Source organism: Heloderma suspectum, chromosome 1 (genome assembly GCF_057233095.1).
Source record: "Heloderma suspectum isolate Gila_16-S chromosome 1, 16-S_ref, whole genome shotgun sequence".
In the NCBI taxonomy this organism is placed as follows: domain Eukaryota; kingdom Metazoa; phylum Chordata; class Lepidosauria; order Squamata; family Helodermatidae; genus Heloderma; species Heloderma suspectum.
In genome coordinates, this window is record NC_139458.1 from 321,032,971 (window position 1) to 321,053,700 (window position 20,730).

At 42.6% G+C, this 20,730-nt stretch overlaps 1 protein-coding gene across 1 annotated transcript in view; it reads left to right on the top strand.

The window, feature by feature from the left end:
* The window catches only part of FOXO3 (forkhead box O3), a 153,755-nt gene that overhangs the window by 125,197 nt on the left and 7,828 nt on the right, over positions 1 to 20,730 (top strand). Inside the window, exon 2 of the mRNA XM_084827236.1 lies at positions 7,311 to 8,750. Within this exon, the coding sequence (XP_084683362.1) occupies positions 7,311 to 8,714 (1,404 nt within the window). The 3' untranslated portion in view covers positions 8,715 to 8,750. The remainder of the gene's footprint in view (positions 1 to 7,310; positions 8,751 to 20,730) is intronic.

Sequence of the window (20,730 nt, forward strand, 5' to 3'; positions counted from 1 at the left end):
GTTTTCAATAATAACAACAAAACCAATAACATTTATTTATTTATTTATTTATTTGTGTATTTATTTATTCATTCACTCATTTCATTTCTATACCGCCCAATAGCCGAAGCTCTCTGGGCAGTTCGCAAAAATTAAAACATTAAAATCAATAAAATCACAATGCAAAAGACCTTTGATAAGTTCCAAGGCAACAGCCATAAACACCAGCGAAGTTCAGCTAAAACCAGTTATCTCTGACTCTGAATTAAACTTAAAGTTCAAGTGCTCTCTGAAAAAGAAGCCATCCTCACCATTTGTTTTTTTACTTATTTTGAAGATAAGAGAAAGGCAATCCTCCTGGGGCAGGGATTTGCACAACTGGAGCGCCCCCACCAGGCAGGTATCCTCAGTTTACAGTCTCTTGCAGTACTTCCAACAGCAGGCACACTCAGCAGGGACCCACTGAGGGCATCCCCAGAAGATCTCAATGTATGGGAAGGGATATAGGAAGCTGAGTCAAGCCATGGGTCCATCTAGCTCAGTACATCCTTCCCCAACCTGAGTTCTCCCAGATGTTTTTGACTACAACTCCCATCAGCCATAGCCAGCATGGCCAGTGGTCAGGGGTGATGAGTGTTGTAGTCCAAAAACATCTGGAGATCCAGTTTGGGGGAGCTGATCTACACTGAATGGCAATGGCTCTCTAACAGGGGTAGGTGACATGTGGCTCTCCAGATGTTTTGGCCTACACCTCCCATCAGCATAGCCAATGGTGATGAATGATGGGACTTGTAGGTCAAAACAACTAGAGGGCCAAAATGTTGTCAACCCCTGAGCTTCAGGATTTGAGACAGGAGTCTTTTCTAGTCCTACCTGGAAATTGTATTAGAAATTTTGTGCCTGCAAATTATATGCTCCACCACTGAGCTATACTCCTTCCCTGGTATGTGTGCATATTTATCTGTATTGGCCGCTGGTATAAAGTACTGCTTGCACACACTGAGCTCTTTTCCTGGATCAGAGCTTGAATAATATAATGAACCCATCATTGCTACTTAAGCAGGAGCCTATGCACAACCTATGCCTGTAAAACAGTTTAAAAAATGGGTATAGCTGACACTGAATAAAAACCAGAAAACGAAACCTCATAATACCCAATAAGCTATACTATTTTCTTCAGTACTACTCAGTACTACTTTTAAAAAGGACAATGAAACAACTTTTATAACATACCATTTTCTAGGCCTTCATTTTTCAAAATTACTTTCAATAATTGGCCACATCAAAAGCACCTTATCTGGATCTACAGGTTATGGCAGGGTCCAGATGTTTTGGACAGCAACTCTCATAATCCATGACCATTAGCCATGCTGGCTGGGACTTATGGGAGCTGTAGTCCAAAACATCTGGAGGGCACCAGGTTGCCTGGGTTCCTCCCTCTACATGGAGGCTTCTTTAAATAGCCACCATGTGGCAGCTATTTCCTATGATGGCTGATAAATGTAGAGGATTGCCCCCACTACAAGGAGATTCTTCACATGACCACCTAGGCAAGAGCATGGAAACACTATAGGCAGCGGGGAATGATCACCACCACCACATGGAGCATTTGCCATGCATAGGCTGTTTTTCAGGTGGTTTTCATCAAATGATTTCCCAACTTGAATTGTTTATAAATCTCACGAAAAGGACTACAAACATGTGTTTCAACATTATTTTTTCTCCCTGCAGTCTTTCTTGATGAGATTTAGTGTACAGCATTCCATAAGGCTCTAAAATATTACAACAGTCTACTAAGGGAATATTACCAGTGTTTGTAGGCTAGTGAGATGGTGCTGCTGATTTATAATTCATCACTTCCAAATGACCCTCTTGTGAAAATAAACTCCTGCGTTAATCTACAAAAGGTCATCGTTGTAGCTGTATGTAGTGCTATACATTAGTAGCTTTTCTCTGGGATAGCAAATGAACTGGTACATAATGTGAACTAAACTCACCCAGCCAGGCAGTCATGTAACAAGGATTCCACATCTACCAGCTGTATCTCATCTTGCTAATCTGTAGGTTTATTTTTAAAAAAATATATAGAAGGGGGGTGGCTTTTAAGAGTTAAATCACACAGCTCTTTTTATTTTTAAAGTGAGTGGATTCCTTGTTGCGTTGTTGGGAATGATAAATTGATACCACATGTTGATCCCAGACAAAAAAGCCTCTGTGTTCCAGTTGAGGCACTTGCAGCTGGTGTCTGAATTAATGGGCAAGCTCCATAAGGTAAACACGGTATGGAAGAGACTGAAACAGACACTGAGCTAGGAGGAGTGAGGAAATTCTTGCAGGAGAGGGTCTGCCAATTTTCCTCCACTAAAGAAGAAAACAAATGAAACACTTTCAAATGGCATCCTGAAATAGGAAGGGCAATTAGTAGTCCAGATCAAATCAGCGAAACAATGTAAACAGCCTTGAGAGAACATCCTCCATGGTCCTTCCATCCTCCTTAGGAGATCTATGAATGAACAAAGCAATTGAGATATAATGCACACCCATTGATACTTGTCCCTTGAAAGGTAATCCTTTTTTTAAAGAGTGGCTTTTTCTGGGGGTTGGAGAGAAGGCTAATCTTCTACAGCCAAACTAGACATGTTGTTAACTGCATGAATGCAATAAACATGTATGTTTTTGTCTTTCTCTCCCTGCCACTCTGAAGTTTCTATATGCATTTCAAGGAAAGCCTCCATTGATGCCAATGGGAGCTTCCCCTGAAATACAAGGAGCAGCTTCAGAGAGGAGACTTTTGTCAGGACCATGGCAGAGAGAGAGAGACCTGGTTCGGATGACACAACAGCCCATCATGGGTTAATTAACCCTAGGGGTGCCACACCATATGCTGTCCTCCATTATGAATATGCAAGCCCCAGCCAAGGGTTATTATGTCATGCAAACCTGGGCAGCGGAGCTTATCTGAGGGTTAAGCAACCTTCACATAACCCATGGTTTGTTTAACCCTCAACCCCTGCAGGCTGGGTTCACATGGCACAACAAGTCATGTCAATCCCTGGCCAGGCTTGCATATTAATAATGGCAGCCAGCACAGACTGCAGCTCCTTGTGGGTAAATTAACCCACAATGGGCTGTCGTGGTGAACTGGCGCAGTAAGTTAAATTCCCTCTGTCTGCCCACTACAGTCCCAACTCCGCTCAGGCTTCATACAGGTTCTTTTTACATAGTGCCTGTGAATTGCATCCATGCAATTAGCATCGCATCTGGTTTGGCCCCTTGGGGCTGGACCCATTCCTTGGAGCAGCCCCCCCCCACCTGGTTTGAACTACAAGTCTCACAATCCCTTATGATAGGTTATGCTGGCTGGGGCTGATGGGAGTTGTAGTCCAAGACATCTGGAGGGCACCAGGTTGCCTGCCTCTGTCTTAAAGGGATCCCTAGTGTTTTGGGCCATTTGGACAAGCTTAATCTCAGAATGCAAAGTTGCCCTTGAATTTGGAAAATGCAGGTGTCTTGTCGAAACTGGGGAGGAGGGATTTAAGATGAAAAGATGGCTGTTGGGGTTCATTAAGCTTGGCTAAGACTGGTTTCAAATGGTCTGTAAATGCTCGGGAGGGGAATGACACTGCAAGGGATATGTTAGCCCTAGGTAAACTACTCTCATTCAGTAATCATCTAATATTAACTGTCCCCAAGAAATTTCATAGCGGCATCAACAATAGTATTAACTGGAGCACAAAACTGAAAGTGAGGTTGGATCACTTAGCATAGGCCTAACCTCCTACTCCTTTGTTATAATTTGCCTGTAGATTCATTAGGGTCATATTTGCATGAATACTCTATAGTTCAGTAAATTAATAGTCCAGCCCCTTCCACTATCATAATATAGCCAGTGCGGCCTAGCCCCATGTGGGATGCCTAGCGCAAAACCCCTTTTTGGCCCTTAGGAGCTACCAAAGATGACTGAAGTGTTCGCTCTGAGAGCCAAAATACACTGGAAGCAACTATGTCTTATTCTTTTTTCTTACTCAAAAATAAGTGCAGGGGACCCGATGCAGATCAGGACCCTCAATCTGTCAGCCCTGTCTTTTCTCAGTTGGATCAGGGCCCTCGTATGGAGAGGGGGGCAACGAGGGCTTTAATCCTTTAATCCATAGCCTCCCACTATGGTCCCAGTCTGGGTCACACCCAACCACATGCGCCTTCAGTTTTCCTAGGAAAAAGGCCACCTTGAAGTGATTGGAGGCTTCTTTTTCTGTATGCAAATTGCAGGCACAGGGCTGGGCATCCAGATTTGGCCCATCACACCTGCTTTTGAGCAAGAAGAAGAACAGATCTCGCTGTATACTATTATTAAAAGTAACATTTGTTTGACCCTTAGGAGAGTTGGAGATTGGGAGAAAGTTCTGAGGTGATCCACAGGCAAGTTGAAGATTGGAGAGAGGACAGAAAGGTTTAGGAGATTACAGAGAGGCAGGGGCTACAAAGGCAAGACCGTGGAGGAGAGAGCAACTACCTTCTGCCCTCACACAGCAGCTTTTATTCAGCAGCTGCTCCATGGCTAGCATATGTGACAAAGCCTGAGGCTTACACCTGCCAGAGAGAGGACCAAGAGGCTCTGAAAGATGTCACCAGGGTCAAACTCCTTTACGGGCCTCCACCTACTCCTGCTTAGTTGCTTAGAGTCTTACTTTAAATTGCTTACCTACCTGAATTGTTCCTCTTGCTTTCTTCCCCCTCACCTCATTAAATAAACCCTATTTATTTATTTGATTGATTGTACCCTTCCTTTCTGCCAAGAAATATGGCACACACAGTGACTAAATCCTAGTTCTTGTTTTTTCTGTTCTGATATGTTAGCCTCTGGTTTTCCTCCTAAGTCTTCAGGAAACATGGCGCTGGTGGGATGTCAGCACCATGTATTGTTTTAGGGACCTAGCATTCCCCCCCCCCCATCCATCCCGTTATGTTCAAAGCCAGCTCAGATAGTTCCTTCCATTTGGCATTGCTGGTAGAGAAAGTGGGCGTTGAACCAGTTTTATAGCATTTTAAAATACAGAGCAATATACATGTTTTAAAGTGTTTATTTACCCTCATAATAATCCTGTGAAACAGGCCGTTGATATATTTTCATTTTTAAACATGGGGAACTACAGAAAATATTGACATAGCCAGGACTACCTAGTTAGACCATAGCTGGGGTTGGATTTGTACCAAGAACTCCCTGTCCAAAATCCTCTCAGCCATATTGGCTCTCCTACTTAAAGGCAAGTGTTTAACCGTGACAATGGTCTTGTAAAAGGATTCTCTGGCCCTTAAAATTAAATTCTACTTTTTAAAAATATATATGCTCCCTGATGCGGTGATTCTGCTGTGAGTGTGGGAGCTCAAGTGCGTATATGGAGCTCTCCTTCCCCAAATAGCTTGCCCATTCATTTCAATGGAGGAGACAGTGCTATGCTCAAAGAGGAGAGCAGGCACAGAGCTTATCCCTCCAGTTAAGTGAACAGAGAAGCTCGCTCACATAGAAACTCTGTGTACCCATCAGAGTGTTCACAGGGCTCTGAATCAGAGCCATTAGCTGGCAAAGTGAAAAAGAAAACACTCCAGAGCCTTCTTTATTGGAGCTGTGCATTTTTGCTTACAAAGAAAGAAAAGCAGCTGGTGTGGATTTTTGTTTTCTTAAAGTGATAGTCCAATATATGTCTGCTGTGCATAGAAGCGTGAAGAACTTGGGCTTGGCTTTTTTCTTTAATAGACCTGGCTTCAGACAAAACTTCGTTTTTTTTTAATATACTGACAACGGAATGAAAAAAGCACTAACTGTATTTCTTGACACACACCAGATGACTTCCATCTACTTAATGTTGTCTTCCCCCTTTATGTCAATGGTATAGATACCAGTGTGAATCATCCACCTTAAATGACAATCCCTGTGGTATAGTTTGTTTGTTTGTTTGTTTTTTAAAGAAAACAATTTGTGAACTCTTGTTGCCATTCTGTTTTCAAAATATGGTGACAGAAGACATGTATTTGTCTTTTCCACATAGCTACAAATGACGTTTGCCAATGTTTTAAAAACTTCTTTATCTTCACATTTAAGCATACAGCACTGTACAAGGTTTGGGCCAAGAACAGCATGCCTTCAAAATTCTATAACATTATTTAACAAATTCAAAAACACTACTCTGGGCTATATTTTAAGTATAGAATCTAGAGCCAATTCTGTCTCTCCCTCCTTCCCTCCCTCCTTCCCTCCCTCTCTCTTTCCTACTAGTGTAAACTTAAGGCACTTCTCAATAGAGTTGATGGAAATTGCTTTTTTTTATCTAGTAGCCCATTGTCTTTTTCATGAGGTTAATCCACCCTACCATGACTTAAATGGCATAGAGATTTCTAGGCAATGGGTATAATTTTTTTCCATTTAGTGGAGGGAGTTATAATCACATCAATGGTGCTTTTACATCCTATATTTCTCATGGCAACTGGCTGGAACTTGGCATCGCTGGACCTTTTTACAGGTTCACTGGTTCTTTGTAACTTAATAGGTGGCTGTGCTGCATATAATAGCAAGTCTTCTTTGGAAACGTACCAGAATGTGCTGGGTAGCAGAGTCCTAGGCCAGTTACTTAATTTAGATGCCACTAAAGGAAAGGGAAGGACAAGGAAATAAATCACGAATGCAGTTACCATGGGATAAATAAGTACAATTGGTGCTGTTTGCAGAAGACCATTGGGTTAAAAGATGGCAAACATATTTCAGGCCCTGATTTTGAACACACTGACTTGGAAATAATTTTTTTTGCAAAACTGGTTTTTAAATACAGGTGCTTAGAATCACAGCATATCTCTGTTAACTATCTTGGTTTCTAGCAATGTACTGATGCATCAGTAAACATCACACTATCTCAGTGAAGTATTTTAATGGGAAGTTATATTTAATAAAGGAAAGGAAGGAGTTCTCCCTTAGTGAATGAACACTATGAATGAATTTGGGAGGTGGGGAAGACATATTAAAGTTGTATAGACAATGATATTGAATCTCATAAACCACACACTTATGACAATGGCATCAATGCTGAACACACTTTTCCAGGGAACTCCACAGATCCAGTGTTTCATGATAAGCATGGGCCACATTAGTGTTCAATGCAGTGCCTTGTACACTATTAGCACTAAGTAAATGCTAAAATAGTCGTTGTAGTTGTTGTTATTGTAGTAGAAGAAGGAAAAGCAGTTTCTTTAAACAGTTTTTACATGTTCGGTATTGTTGAGATGAACAAAGGAAATGTGTCCCTATCTAAATCTTGTCCTTTTTTGTGTGGTTCTTGCAGAACTCGATCAGGCACAACTTGTCCCTCCATAGCCGATTCATCAGAGTACAGAATGAAGGAACTGGGAAAAGTTCGTGGTGGATGATCAACCCAGATGGTGGGAAAGGTGGGAAAGCACCACGGAGACGCGCTGTTTCAATGGACAACAGCAACAAGTACACAAAGAGCCGAGGAAGAGCAGCTAAGAAGAAAGCAGCCCTACAAGCTGCACAGGAAACGACCGAAGACAGCCCCTCCCAGATTTCCAAGTGGCCAGGTAGCCCAACCTCACGCAGCAGCGATGAGCTGGACACATGGACAGATTTCCGGTCCCGTACAAACTCAAATGCCAGTACGATAAGTGGCCGTTTGTCGCCAATATTGGCAAGTACTGAGCTAGATGAGGTCCAAGATGATGATGCTCCACTTTCCCCCATGTTGTACAGTAGTCCACCCAGCATGTCCCCATCAGTAAACAAGCCCTGTAATGTTGAGCTGCCTAGGTTGACTGATATGGCAGGCACCATGAACTTGAACGATGGTCTGACAGATAACCTTATGGATGACCTTCTGGACAATATAACTCTTCCCTCTTCCCAGCAGTCACCCACAGGGGGACTCATGCAAAGAAGCTCGAGTTTTCCATATGGCTCCAAAGGTTCAGGTCTTGGTTCTCCATCGAGTACTTTCAATAATGCTGTGTTTGGGCCATCCTCTTTGAATTCCCTCCGTCAGTCTCCCATGCAAACCATCCAAGAGAACAAGCAAGCTACATTTTCTTCCATTTCGCACTACAATAACCAAACACTGCAGGATCTACTAGCATCAGATTCACATAGCCACAGTGATGTCATGATGACTCAATCCGATCCACTCATGTCGCAAGCTAGCACAGCCGTGTCTGCCCAAAATGTACGCAGGAATATTATGCTCCGGAATGATCCAATGATGTCATTTGCTGCTCAACCAAGCCAGGGCAGTTTGGTCAACCAGAATCTGCTTCACCACCAGCATCAATCCCAGAATTCCTCTCTCAGTGGCAGTCGTGCCTTGTCGAATTCTGTTGGTACCATGGGCTTAAGTGACACAAACAACATTGGGTCGGCAAAACACCAGCAACAGTCACCTGCCAACCAGTCTATGCAATCACTTTCTGACTCTCCTTCAGGCTCTTCTTTGTATTCCAACAGTGTGAGCCTTCCAGTCATGGGGCATGATAAATTCCCCAGTGATTTGGACCTGGATATTTTCAATGGGAGTTTGGAGTGCGACATGGAATCCATTATCCGCAGCGAACTCATGGATGCAGACGGGTTGGATTTTAACTTTGATTCCCTCATCTCAGCCCAGAATGTTGTCACTCTGAATGTGGGAAACTTCACTGGTGCTAAGCAAGCTTCATCACAGAGTTGGGTTCCAGGCTGAAGGATTTATGCAAAGAGGGGAAAATGGGCAAAGCAGGTTAGCAATGTTTAGTCTGTTGGCATTCAGTAGACTTCAGTAGACTGTACTTTGCTATATATAAATATGGTTTTTAAAAATGACAAATACAGCCTTTACAACAAACATCCCAGACCAAATTGGGGGGTATATTATGCCTTCCAATTATGCGGTAAGGACTTACCATAGCAGTAAGTAAGGGCTGACACAATTTCACTCTTCTACAAGAAGATCTCTACAGACACATCTTAAAAGATGTATAGTGGTCTTATTCATGGACCCTACACACAATCAGTTCCCTAGTGCATGCTGATGGGGTAACATAGCCTGTTTAGAGAGGATTCTGATATAGAGGTACTCAAGTATATTATCACAGGTGATAGATTTGTGCCTGTTGCTGTTCACCCAACCTTATTCACCAAATCTCTGAACCTGCGGTTCCTCTCGTATTGAGCACGATTACTACTGTAATAATACATCTTCAGATGGTGAAACTAATCTGTCTGATATGCTGAACCTCTTCACAAGACTGGTTTCTCCTTGGCTCTTCCCACTTGGGATTTTCTCCCCACCCCTAAAAAAACACTGCCTCAAATTGTGTGAATTGACACACAAGGGTCTTTGCTTATGTCATTTATTTCTCACAGTAGTTGGTTTGCCATGAAATTGCATTGTGAGAAAAGGGAATTGAATTATCAACAAGGATGACAGAAAAAGCTAAATGTTTCTTTTGTAATGTTGGTGATAATTCATGTGATCAGTTAACCTAAGGCTGATTTTTTTCAGTATTATATAGTAATCATCTCATTGTAGCCTGTTTGTGTGAAGCTTTTATTGCAGATCTGCTATCACATATTCTTCTTTCCTGTCATCTGTAGCACAGCAGAGACACTATGAACAATTAGCAGTTGACAGCCAAATCAGATGTTACCTGGGAATCAGTCTGGGTTTGGGGGTCAAAATTGCCTCCCCCAACCTACTCTTCCAGCCACAGAGGGAAATGTAGGCGTATCCTACGAAAAGGACATCCACAGTGTCTCACATGACTCAAAAAACACAAAAGTAGCAGTGTTTACCATAAGTATAATTCCAAAACCCATATTAGTGTAATACCTTTATTAGGCCAACCAAAGGATCACAAATAATGAGCAGGTTTTCAAGATCTCCAAATCTCTTAAAATAGTCAAGATGTTATAAAAAGCAGGTTCAGGGGCAGAGGGGAGGGAATAGAGAAGGGGAAACATCTGATTTGATGGTGAAATCATAGTTGGGCTGTTTGCACAACACAACAGCCCACTGTGTGGTGAGGCTACAGCACATGCATGGTGCATGCAGGCAGCATTTTGAATATGCAACCCTGCGCAGGGGATGTTGTGTCGAGTTAAACAACCCTCACATAACTCATGTTTGCCAGGTTTGCATGACACAACAACCCCTGAGGGGGGGCTGAATATGCAGTATGGCACCCTCGGACACCACAGCTCACTGTCGGTTAAATAACCCACGATGAGCCATGATGCGTCCTCCAAACCCAGCCAGTGTCTTCATGTGACACCCAGCCCTGTTATTCTGGAATAATAAAGAATGCTTTGCAATAACAGACAGATCTTCACAGACAGGACATTTGGAGCCAGAGATCCATGATTAGGATCTCCTGCAAGATTGAAATTTTTTTTTTTAAAGGAGCTGTGGGGACCACGAATTGGATCAGGAACTTGGTGTGGTGGATGGGGAGGTTAATCCTTTATCTCTATGCCATCTTCTTCATTAAAATCATACATGCACACCACACACACACACATCTCTTTAGCTCCTATTTGCTCCTGCAGGCAAAAACCTTTGGGTATCATGTGAATCTCTGCAAAACCTGGTAAGCTTGGGGGCTAGGGTGGCATATTTTTGACAAAAATTTGCCCCAGATATTATAATTATTGTAGCACTTGGCCTTGGATAGTAACACATTCTCAACTGGAGTGAAAAACATAGATGGTTTGCTATTATTGGGGGGAAATATTATGAGAGTGTATAGTCTTGGTTGTCAAAGGCCTACCTAAGGAAACTCTGGTACTTCTTCAGAAAGACGCAAGCTTCTCAGTGACTCCTGCCAGCCACGATTCGAGAGCTGCCTTGACTACCAGAAGTCCTAGAATTTCACTTCCTACAAAGTGCCATGTAATTGGCAGGTGTGCCTTGATGGTCAATAGTTGCTCTTCTGGCAAACAGACATCTTGTGGCAAACAATAGTGGAACTAGAATAAGTCACCAAGCAGGAAGGAAGAATCATTATGCTCATGGGAGTTCATACAGTTCATCCCTTGACTTAAATAAATTCTCTCCCCATGTTAACCAGAGTGAACACCTGGTTAAGAAGTTCATTCTAGCATACTAGAAGTCTACCATTCAAGTGCATTGCAAGTAATTAATTGTTATATGTTAACAATTAAGGCTGCCATCCTAATCACACAATGGAGAATGCTCCACTGAACTCAGTGGGACTTAGATCCAAGTAAGAACACATAGCACTGGCCTGTAAGAGAGGGAATTGCAACTCCCATTTCCTTTGCAAAACTAAGTTAAGAGAGACTGTTGAATATATAATACATATTTTATTTATAATTTTAAAGATTTCTTATAAATCAATGCATTTTTCTAAACAATGAGCAGTATCCAACAGTGTCATTCCACAAACTTAAATAGTGCTAGCGGAGCTCCACCAAATCTTTCCATTGCACAAGCAGTTGTGCATTACATTTGCACAAGCATTACAGCTGCTTGCACAAACGTACCTTTAGTTGGATTCTTCTCTTGTGCATAGTACGGAACCTAATTTCTGCTAGCACAATGTCATTTGCACTAGCAAAAGAATGACACTGTTGGATACTGCCCATATGCAAGAAAACAAAATTGAAAACAAAAGAAAATATAGTAGGAATCACTTGTTTTAAACAATTCTGTAGAAGTGTTGATCATATATTATATTACAAATTATAGCATTACTTGTAGGCAAAGTTAGTTTGTTTATATCTATATCAATGTAGATATATAATCTGTGCTGGAAGAGTTGGTGAAAAAAATAGATGGGGACAAATCAATTACTAATATTATAATATAGCCCATACATTGTGGCTGAGCTCAATAGCCAAACATTACTTGAGGTTGCCACCCACCCTTCCTCTTCCCAGGGTCTTTTGGTATACAAAGAAGGCTTGGGAGAGAGGTGGAGCCTTCTTTCATTAGAGGTGGGATATGCTAATGACAGTTAAGGTAAGATCAGCAAGAGTCTCCGCCACTGGTCTGAAGGGATTCCTGCTGTTTCTTACCTTCGCCAAACGCAACACAATAGAGAGCGTTGGGGAGGAGATCTATTTATTTCTCACCAGAGAACTACAGGCATTTGTCCCTGGCAAGCTGGTGAGTGGATTTGTGGATGCCTGATATAATACAATATAACAGTGTAATATAATAATAGGCCATCTGTTATTTGAGATTTTCTGTATGCTTTTTAAGGGCCATTATGCTGATCATGTGATTCAGCAAAGATAATTGGAAACTTGCTGTTCCTACCAATGCCAAAATTATGGGATAGCACACTCTTGCAAGATGACAGCATCGCTTGGTATTTTTAGAACAAACAGAGCAGCATCAGGTGGACTTCCTAGAGCATTACTTCTTGTATCAATAGTATTAGGGATATTGTAGTATCTTACATGTTCAGTTGCTTTTCCTCCCCTTTCTATGAATGAGTTTTTCTCTGAGAATTTTTTGCAGTTTAGCCTTGGATCTCAAAGTCCTCTTGCCCAATATCCTTTTGAGTTGCAAAGATTTTTTTAAAGGATAGTTTGCCTTTTTATAGTAATCAGGTTTTTTTCTTGAAAAATTAAGCCTGCAGGAATGTATTACTCAGCATAGTCCAGCTAAACAGGGACCTAGCCTGGGGTTACCTAGAGATGGTGTCTTTACCTTTAATTGCTCCAAGGCATGAAAGAGGATAAAAACACCGTGCTTGCTGCCACATTCCTTCATACAAGCCTCTCTACTTAATGGGTGGAGAGGTCTTGTTTGGTGGAGAAACAAGGTAAGATGAACAGCAGCTTCATTCTCTCTCAGGGCCTTGTTGTATTTAAAGGAATAGGCATAGTCTCTGGATGAAGACTTAACAACCCTAACCCAGATTGTTTTCTTAAAATAAGTAGTTCATTGAATGCAGTTCTCAGTTCAGATTGAGTTTGGGGCCCTTGGACCATTGGATTCACAGGCAAGCATTGATCAGGTAGAAAAACCAAGTGTTGGCTACTCTATGGTATTTCATTGACGAACACAGTAACGAGAAATTGCCTACAAAGGCATTGAAATATTCGCACCTTCTATCGTAGCATAGGTTAATTTTTATATGTCACAAATTGTCCCAACCCCCCCCCCCAACACAAAGTGATCTATGGTTCGTTCATCGTAAGTTCTGTGAATGAGCTGAGCTATAATGTAGAACAGCCTCCCCATTTGGTGCCTGCCAGATGTTATTGGGCTACCATTTCCATCAACCCCAAACAGCATGTCCAATGCTGAGGGATGGTATTGGAATTGTCCAGTGACATCTGGAGGCATCAGACTGGAGGATGCTGATGTAGTAGAGGGTTCAGGATTTCTGGTGGAATTCTCTGCTATTACGTAGTCTGTCCCCCAACCCCATTTCTTCTTTTAATTGGCTATTGGCCCTGATTTTGATTTCCTTTTGATCATTCTGTCCTCAGGCTCTAAACAAGAATAAGGATTGTCAGTTGAATAATCCTTTTGGGGGGTGGAGGTGCCTTAGGAGAGGCTCAGTCATTATTGCCTTGGCTGAGGGAGACTCACTGTGACATGTGAGCGTTCATACCATAAATTGTGCTACGGACTTGGAATGCTTCCAGATGGAGGGCTCCTAGCACTACCAATCAAAAGACAATGTGCATCTATTCTGTCTTTTCCTCCTTAATAGTTTTTTTTTCTGATCCCCCCCCCCAAAAAAACAGAAGAACCTGTGGGAAAATACAGGAGGATTACAAATGGATGCTGACATTGGCTACACCCCCCCATAAAATTCCATGAATGAAGCATTTCTCAATGAAAGTAGGGATGGACGAAAGTCACTTACCTGATCCCGCAGCTTGCTTTGTGGTGGGGGGGGAGGCGCTCCATCCCTCCCCCCGAATTTCTGGCTGGGGGGGAGGCGCCCCGTCCCTCCCCGCCGAAATTCTGGCCGGGGGGGAGTGCCTCGCCTCTCTGGCTGCGGAAGTTCTTCTCCTGCCGGGATGCAAATGGCAGCGGCCATAGCCGCCGCCTTTTGCGTCCCTGGCCTGCAGTCAGCCGTGATAGGCTACGTAAATCTTTACGTAGCCTATCACGGCTGACTTTGAAAAAAAAAAAACACGTACGCAAATGGCGGCGCCCATGGGCGCCGCCATTTGCGTTCCTTATTTTGGCCTGGGTAGTCTACGTAAATATTTACGTAGACTATGGCGAAAATAAGGGCAACGCAAATAGCCCTTATTTTCGTCGTAGTCTACGTAAATATTTACGTAGCCTACCTGGGCCAAAATAAGGAACACAAATATTTTTTCAAAGTCAGCTGTGATAGGCTACGTAAAGATTTACGTAGCCTATCACGGTGTTTTTTGAAAATCTAGCCATGATAGGCTACGTAAATCTTTACGTAGCCTATCACGTTTTTTTTTTAATTATTATTATTAGGAAATGGCGGCAGCGGCAGCCGGTCGGAAGACCGACCGCCGCCGGGAGCCGCCGCCACCAGGGACATTCGCCGAAGGTAAGTCCCATCCCGGGGGGGGGCGGGGGGCGGACCGTTTCTCCACCAATTTCAGGGGGCCAAATGCATTGGCATTCGGCCTCCCCGAGATTCGTGGAGAAATTCTCCGACATCCCTAAATGAAAGCCTTGTCTGGAAACAACCTTGAACTGCTTAATATTGAATATAGATGGGAAATATTGTGCCATAAGAGCAGCCTGCACAAGAAATTGGAAAATGGCCTCACATTGATCTTTAGTTTGTAGAGATAGGTTGAATTTAGGTTCCAAAAAAGGCAAATGTCTTCCTCAGGGGATATAAGTTCTGTCACCTGCCTTCTCCCAGTCTTTTTGCTTGTTTTGGTGTAAAGTTCTGTTTACCTAATCTTCATGGAGAAGTAATTTAACTCGAGGAGGAGTGAAGGCGCTTAATTTATGGGAGTGTCTTTTATTACACTTTTCCTTTTGAGCTGTGTATTATTGTTAACAATTATTATTGTTTTTGCCTTTCCGGTGACACATCACCACAGCGTTGCCTCCTTTAAAATGGTTTGTCTTGGCTTTCTGACCTGTTGGACTCATTTAACAATATTAGTAAATGAGAAGTCTCCATTGCAGGAAGGGTTGTTTTAATCATAATCATAATAAAGATATATACTCCCACAGTATAAAAGAGGAAGAGCAACAGATCTGTGGATGCACGTAGCGGATGGCAGAGTTTATGTTTCCTGTGGATTAGCTCATCAAGGCTAATTCTGTAGTCTGTTCTTCATGAATATTTGTGCATTTTGTATGGGTTGTGTCAAGTGAAATGCTCTCCCTCCGTTGTATAAATTCATTCGGGGATTTGCCCAGTCTGTACCTATTAGTAAACAGTACTACCATTCGGATCCATTACACCTGTACAGACCAATATGCAGTCCACTTTAACGGGGCGTTTAGGGATTTTGCTTCTGTTCTCCCATTGACTAATAGTCATCTATACTGGTTTATGAATTGGGAAGTTGTGCAAAATGGTTTGCTCTCATCATTCTTATTCACAACATCCCTAGAAGATAAATTGTTAATGTTTCCTTTTTTAAAAAAGTGGATGGGGAACTGAAGCTGGAAGAGATTGACGCAGCACCCAATTGTTCCATAACTACGATGGGTTATGGAACCTGTATTCTCAGGACTACACTATACTTCACCAAGACTCATTCAGCTGTACCTGTTTATAACTGTTATACCTAAGTCATGATTAGGTTCTTTTTAAGACTAGTTGGAAAATTAGCAGTGAGCCTTGTGTGGCGCAGAGTGGTAGGCGGCAGTATTGCAACCGAAACTCTCCCCATGACCTGAGTTCGATCCCAGCAGAAGCTGGGTCTCAGGTAGCTGGCTCAGGTCGACTCAGCCCTCCATCTTCTGAGGTCAGTAAAATGAGTACCCAGCTTGCTGGGGAAAAGGTAGTCATGACTGGGGAAGGCAATGGCAAACCACCCCGCTATAGTCTGCCATGAAAACGCCAGTGCAAGCGGCGTCCCTCTAGGGGTCAGTAATGACCCGGTGCTTGCACAGGAGGAGTCTTTCCTTTTCCCCCCTCATACATTTGAGGTTCTAAATATTACTAGGAGTCTAATCCACTTCAGATTATCTGGAATAAGTGGGGCTGCTCTGGACTAATAAAGAGTTGCAGCCTTCCAATGTGAGCCATGCATCAGATATACCAGCAGATAAGTCAATTTAAATCATTTCTGAATCACACAGTCCTGGATCACACCTCATTAGTTGCTTCTATTTTTCTGCCATAAGAAATACTGTGTATCAAATTGGAGTGCTCCATATACAACAGTATTCTCCTTTTTCTAATGTTTACATTGGATGGAGTGTCATGGCTTTCTTTTTGATCAGCTCAAATCCAGTTTCACAAGCGAACATTTACCGTACCTTGCACTTGGGGAAACATTAGTGCGTCACCTTTCCATTCTGGACAGATTTCCAGTACAGCATAATTAGCACCTGTGGGAGCCAAGTGGGTGCAGTAATCTGCATTAGGTAATACTTTAAAGCTTCTTTCTTGCCATTTCAGCTGAGATCAGAGTTTGGGGAATTTAATTCTAAGCCAACAGTGGTGGAATGAGGTTAGACAGTGGCAAATGAAATGGCTTTCCAGTTCAAGCAATATAAACAAGGAATAACCAGAGCAGTCGTCTTAGGGCAAAATGGACCCGGTTGGAAGTAAGGTGACATGAGTGCCCACAGTTTGCTACATGCTTCCATGCTTGCAAGGTTGTTGTTGTTTTAGATGGAAAGTTAACTTGATTATAATAATTTTTCATTTATTGAAAAAAAACCCAGCAAAGTTGTCACCTAGCAACATAATGTGCTGCTTATTATAAATCTCGTTAGAAAGCAGAATACCTAAAACACTGTACAGCCAGTTCATATGACCTCTGGCTGAGTGTTTCTGACTGGTCATGTGAATCAGCCCTTAATCTGTATTGATGGCAAAGTGAACTATTTCTTTTTTTAAATGGCTGGTTATTTATCTTGTTCACCAACATCTCTATCTGTTTTAGTTTACAGAGTTTCACAGTGGCGAAAAAGCGACTCTAAAGATGGATTTTTGCTAGCATTGATAGATTGCCTGAGCCTCTCAGTTTCAGAGACTGGGGAAAGATCCTGGCAGATAGGGGGTGCTGCCCGATAGCTTCAGGAGGGAGGGAGCCAGGCAGCCAGAGAACTACACCTGGATGATCAGGGAACAGAGCCTGGCAGTACCTTGTGGCACAGGAGTAGAGGCTGTTAGGCATGGGAGCAGAGCAAATAATAAAAACTCTCATCAAACGAAGCAGAAAATACCCTGGTATTTGATGCTGGTCCCTCATCCTGAGGTTCTGCTTCTTCTCCTAGAAATTCTGAGGTGGAGGCTAAAACTCTAAAACTTCAGTCCAAACATCAGACCTGGCCACCCTTTCCCATATACTTTGTGCTGTGGGATCAAAATCACACTGGCATACATGAAGTTACATCTCCTCTCCTTGACTATGAATACATTTATGGCCAAGTTGGTTGGTAAGCCTGTGCCTGATCTGTACCACTTCAGACTGCAGATGGGCGTTCACATAATGCAATGATTTTCCATGCAAGAAACTTCCCTGTATTCAGAAAACTAATGTGTCAGGGAGAAGAATCGTAGCTTAGCTTTTTCCCCTGACACAGTAGTTCTCTATCTGCAATTATTTGCCGAGGGGTGGGTGGAGAGACATGGACGATCAATCATGTGGAACTCCGCCTGATAACTATTTTCAAGATGCTAATATTTATTTACTAGTTAGGTCTGTATTAACATTAGTGATAGAAGTAACTGCCCTGGTAGAAATAATACTGAAGGGCAAAATAGTGCACTGGCCACCTCAAGCAGCAGATTTTGGGGGGTGTTATGAAAGGGCAGCAAATCATTAGTTATTTACTTTGTTATTATTTTATTTTTACTGCCAGGGGTAAGGAGAAGTGCTTGAGGGATTTTCGGCTTCATGTATCAATCTAACTTTGGCGGGCTTTGGGTTCTGTGCTTAGGTGGATGGGAGGGGCACCATTTATTGCTCTGCCTCAGCCAGCAACATGCCTTGGGCTGGCCCTGATTTTTTAAAATAAATAAATAATATTTCCCTCTTTCCTAGCAGAATTTAGATACATTAGGTACAAGTAAGGAAAAACAATTCAGGAAAAACATTATTGCGGTCCTTCACTGACATTTTGTTTGGATCTCTGAAATATCAAGCCAAGTATGGTTGCCAAAATATCCCTTACTTTAAGGGAAATTCTCATAATGCAGAACATCTGCAAAAAAAAACCTCACAATTTTTTATGGGCCTTGTCTCAGAATTTTGCAACTCCACAGGAATCCACAGAATAGACTCCATAAATTCAAGAATGTCAGTTATTTTTTGCAAATTGAGTGTAGCAAATCTAGAGCCACAATGGTCTTAAAGGGGATAAATATTTGACCTTCACTGGTGATAGCCTTTCTAACTAAGGGTGCAATCCTATAACCGCTAGACAGCGGCTAGATGGCCATAGGTTTTTTCAGTTTTCGGCAACCAACCTTGGAGCCAGCCGTCCAAAGTGAGTTCCCAGAAAACCTCATAGGCGGCACAGTTCATCCCCAGCGCCATGCTTGGAAGAGCAGCATGGAGCAGGGGAAAGGGGGGCATTCCTGGGGGGGAGGGGCAGGCACAGCGGAAGTGTCGTTATGATGCTTCCTATGCACTGTCTGGCCTCCCCCCCCCCCAAACTCCGAACTGCTCTGGCTAGACAGCCAAAATCGGCCGTCTAGCCACTAATGCAGGGCAGCCAGAGCACGGAGGAGAAGATCCACTCCGCCCGCCCTGCATTGGATAGTCGGTCGCCTCTGAGTTCAGAGGCAGCCGACTGTCCCCATAGGGTTGCTTCCTACATTGTGAAACTGTTAGAACATGTGGAAAACATGTTCTCAAGGCAGAGAAATATATGGCTAGCTCATATAAGCATGTTTATTTGATGACTGCAGTGTCAAGTCTATGTCAACTTGCATGTCTCAATGGATTGCCACAGGTATACCATCATATATAGAAGTTTCATTTCCCCAGTGTCACTTCTGCTGGATAGGATATGTGTAAGAACCATTCCTTTCATGATACAGGCATTAAAAAAAATCCTATCAAAAGTATTCATGGGGTGTTGCCAGGTACAAGATTTAGCTTGGATCCTGCTTTGATACTTCTGAAAGTGGGTTGCTTTGCCTCAGACTGCTTTGAACATTTGGTTCTGGGCCAAAAAGGAGCCTCACTTCAAAAATCCAACATTTCTTATGTCTCTCTAGTGACTAACATGGGGAAATGAATTAATGTCTGTACATTTTTTACTTTTTCACTGAATTAGATGACATTTTCAAGCATCGTATCCACTTCAGAGCAGATTAAGTCTGCCAAATTTCATACATGTGTAGGGGTTTCTAGATGCCATTATATCTGAGGGGGGGGGTGTTTATGTAGAGACCTATACCTTTTTTAATTCATTTACAGAATTGGATGAAGTTGGCAGGCATTGTTGGTCCTCCTTAGGGGATGAAACCTGCAAAAATTCAGACAGTTGGGTTCAGGGAGTTTTGTGCAAGGGGAGTCTTTATTTTTGGAGGTGGGGGAAAGATTTGCTCATTCCTGCCCGTGGTTTTGGGGCACTTTTTTATAAAAACAGCTTACATCATAGTGGCGCCCCTAGGTAAGTAAATTCTGAAATTTCAACAGGATGGGTGTAGGGATTAGGGAGTTACGATGAATGAAAAATAATTTGTGCCTTTTTTATTTGTGTTTTCTGTTTTCTGCACAATTAACACCAGCTGATAAGTTCCTTCACCTTCCCTCCCAAAAGCAGTGTGATTGGAAGTAAAAAGGGGGGCTCTGCTAAGGTTATTCCCTGGTTGAAAGCTAGAGCTGTCAGTCATAAAACTACACCCCTCCTCTCCTTCACCCGATCTGGCATTTTTGTTTCATGGAAAGCTTGAGGGCAGAGTATCCATTTTAAACTGATTTGTTTGAGACATTATTGTCTCTCCAAATTTCTGAAACATACCTTGAGTTTTGGGGAGTAGCCTGATTTGCTTCAGGCTGCTTCAGAGAAGCCCTAATTCACCTTGGACAATGCCTGAATTGCTGTGAGGCAGCCCACTTTTGTTCTGGATTTGGGCTTCATCCAAAGTGGATACACATCCCTATGGCATATTAGGACATCATTCTGGAGTCAAAGGCAATGGAAACCGCTTTTCTACTATCCGGACATGCATATTAGTAAAGCCTGAAATGTATTTATTTGAAAATACACACTGGACTGAGTATAAACTGCAAGGCAGGAAGATATGAAATAACTTGAACTGTAGCAGAGATGGCAAGTCAGCCAACTGAGGAAGGACTTTCAAATGGGTCCTGGGGACCATTCTGTGTCTCCAGGTTATCACCGTGACACACCTCCTTGGACTATATTTCCCTGCCATTGCCCCCTGATTCATCGAAGTCTGCTTCTATGATTGGTCATGCCATGAATCTAGTTAAGAAAGAGGATGGGTTTCTGAACGACTGCAAGTACCAGTATTAGCTATGGATCAGCTAAGTCACTATTGCAAAACACATTCAATGGACATGGTCTGAGCACTATGGTAGAACAAGTATGTGTTAGGTATATAGGACAACTTTGTTTCCATTCG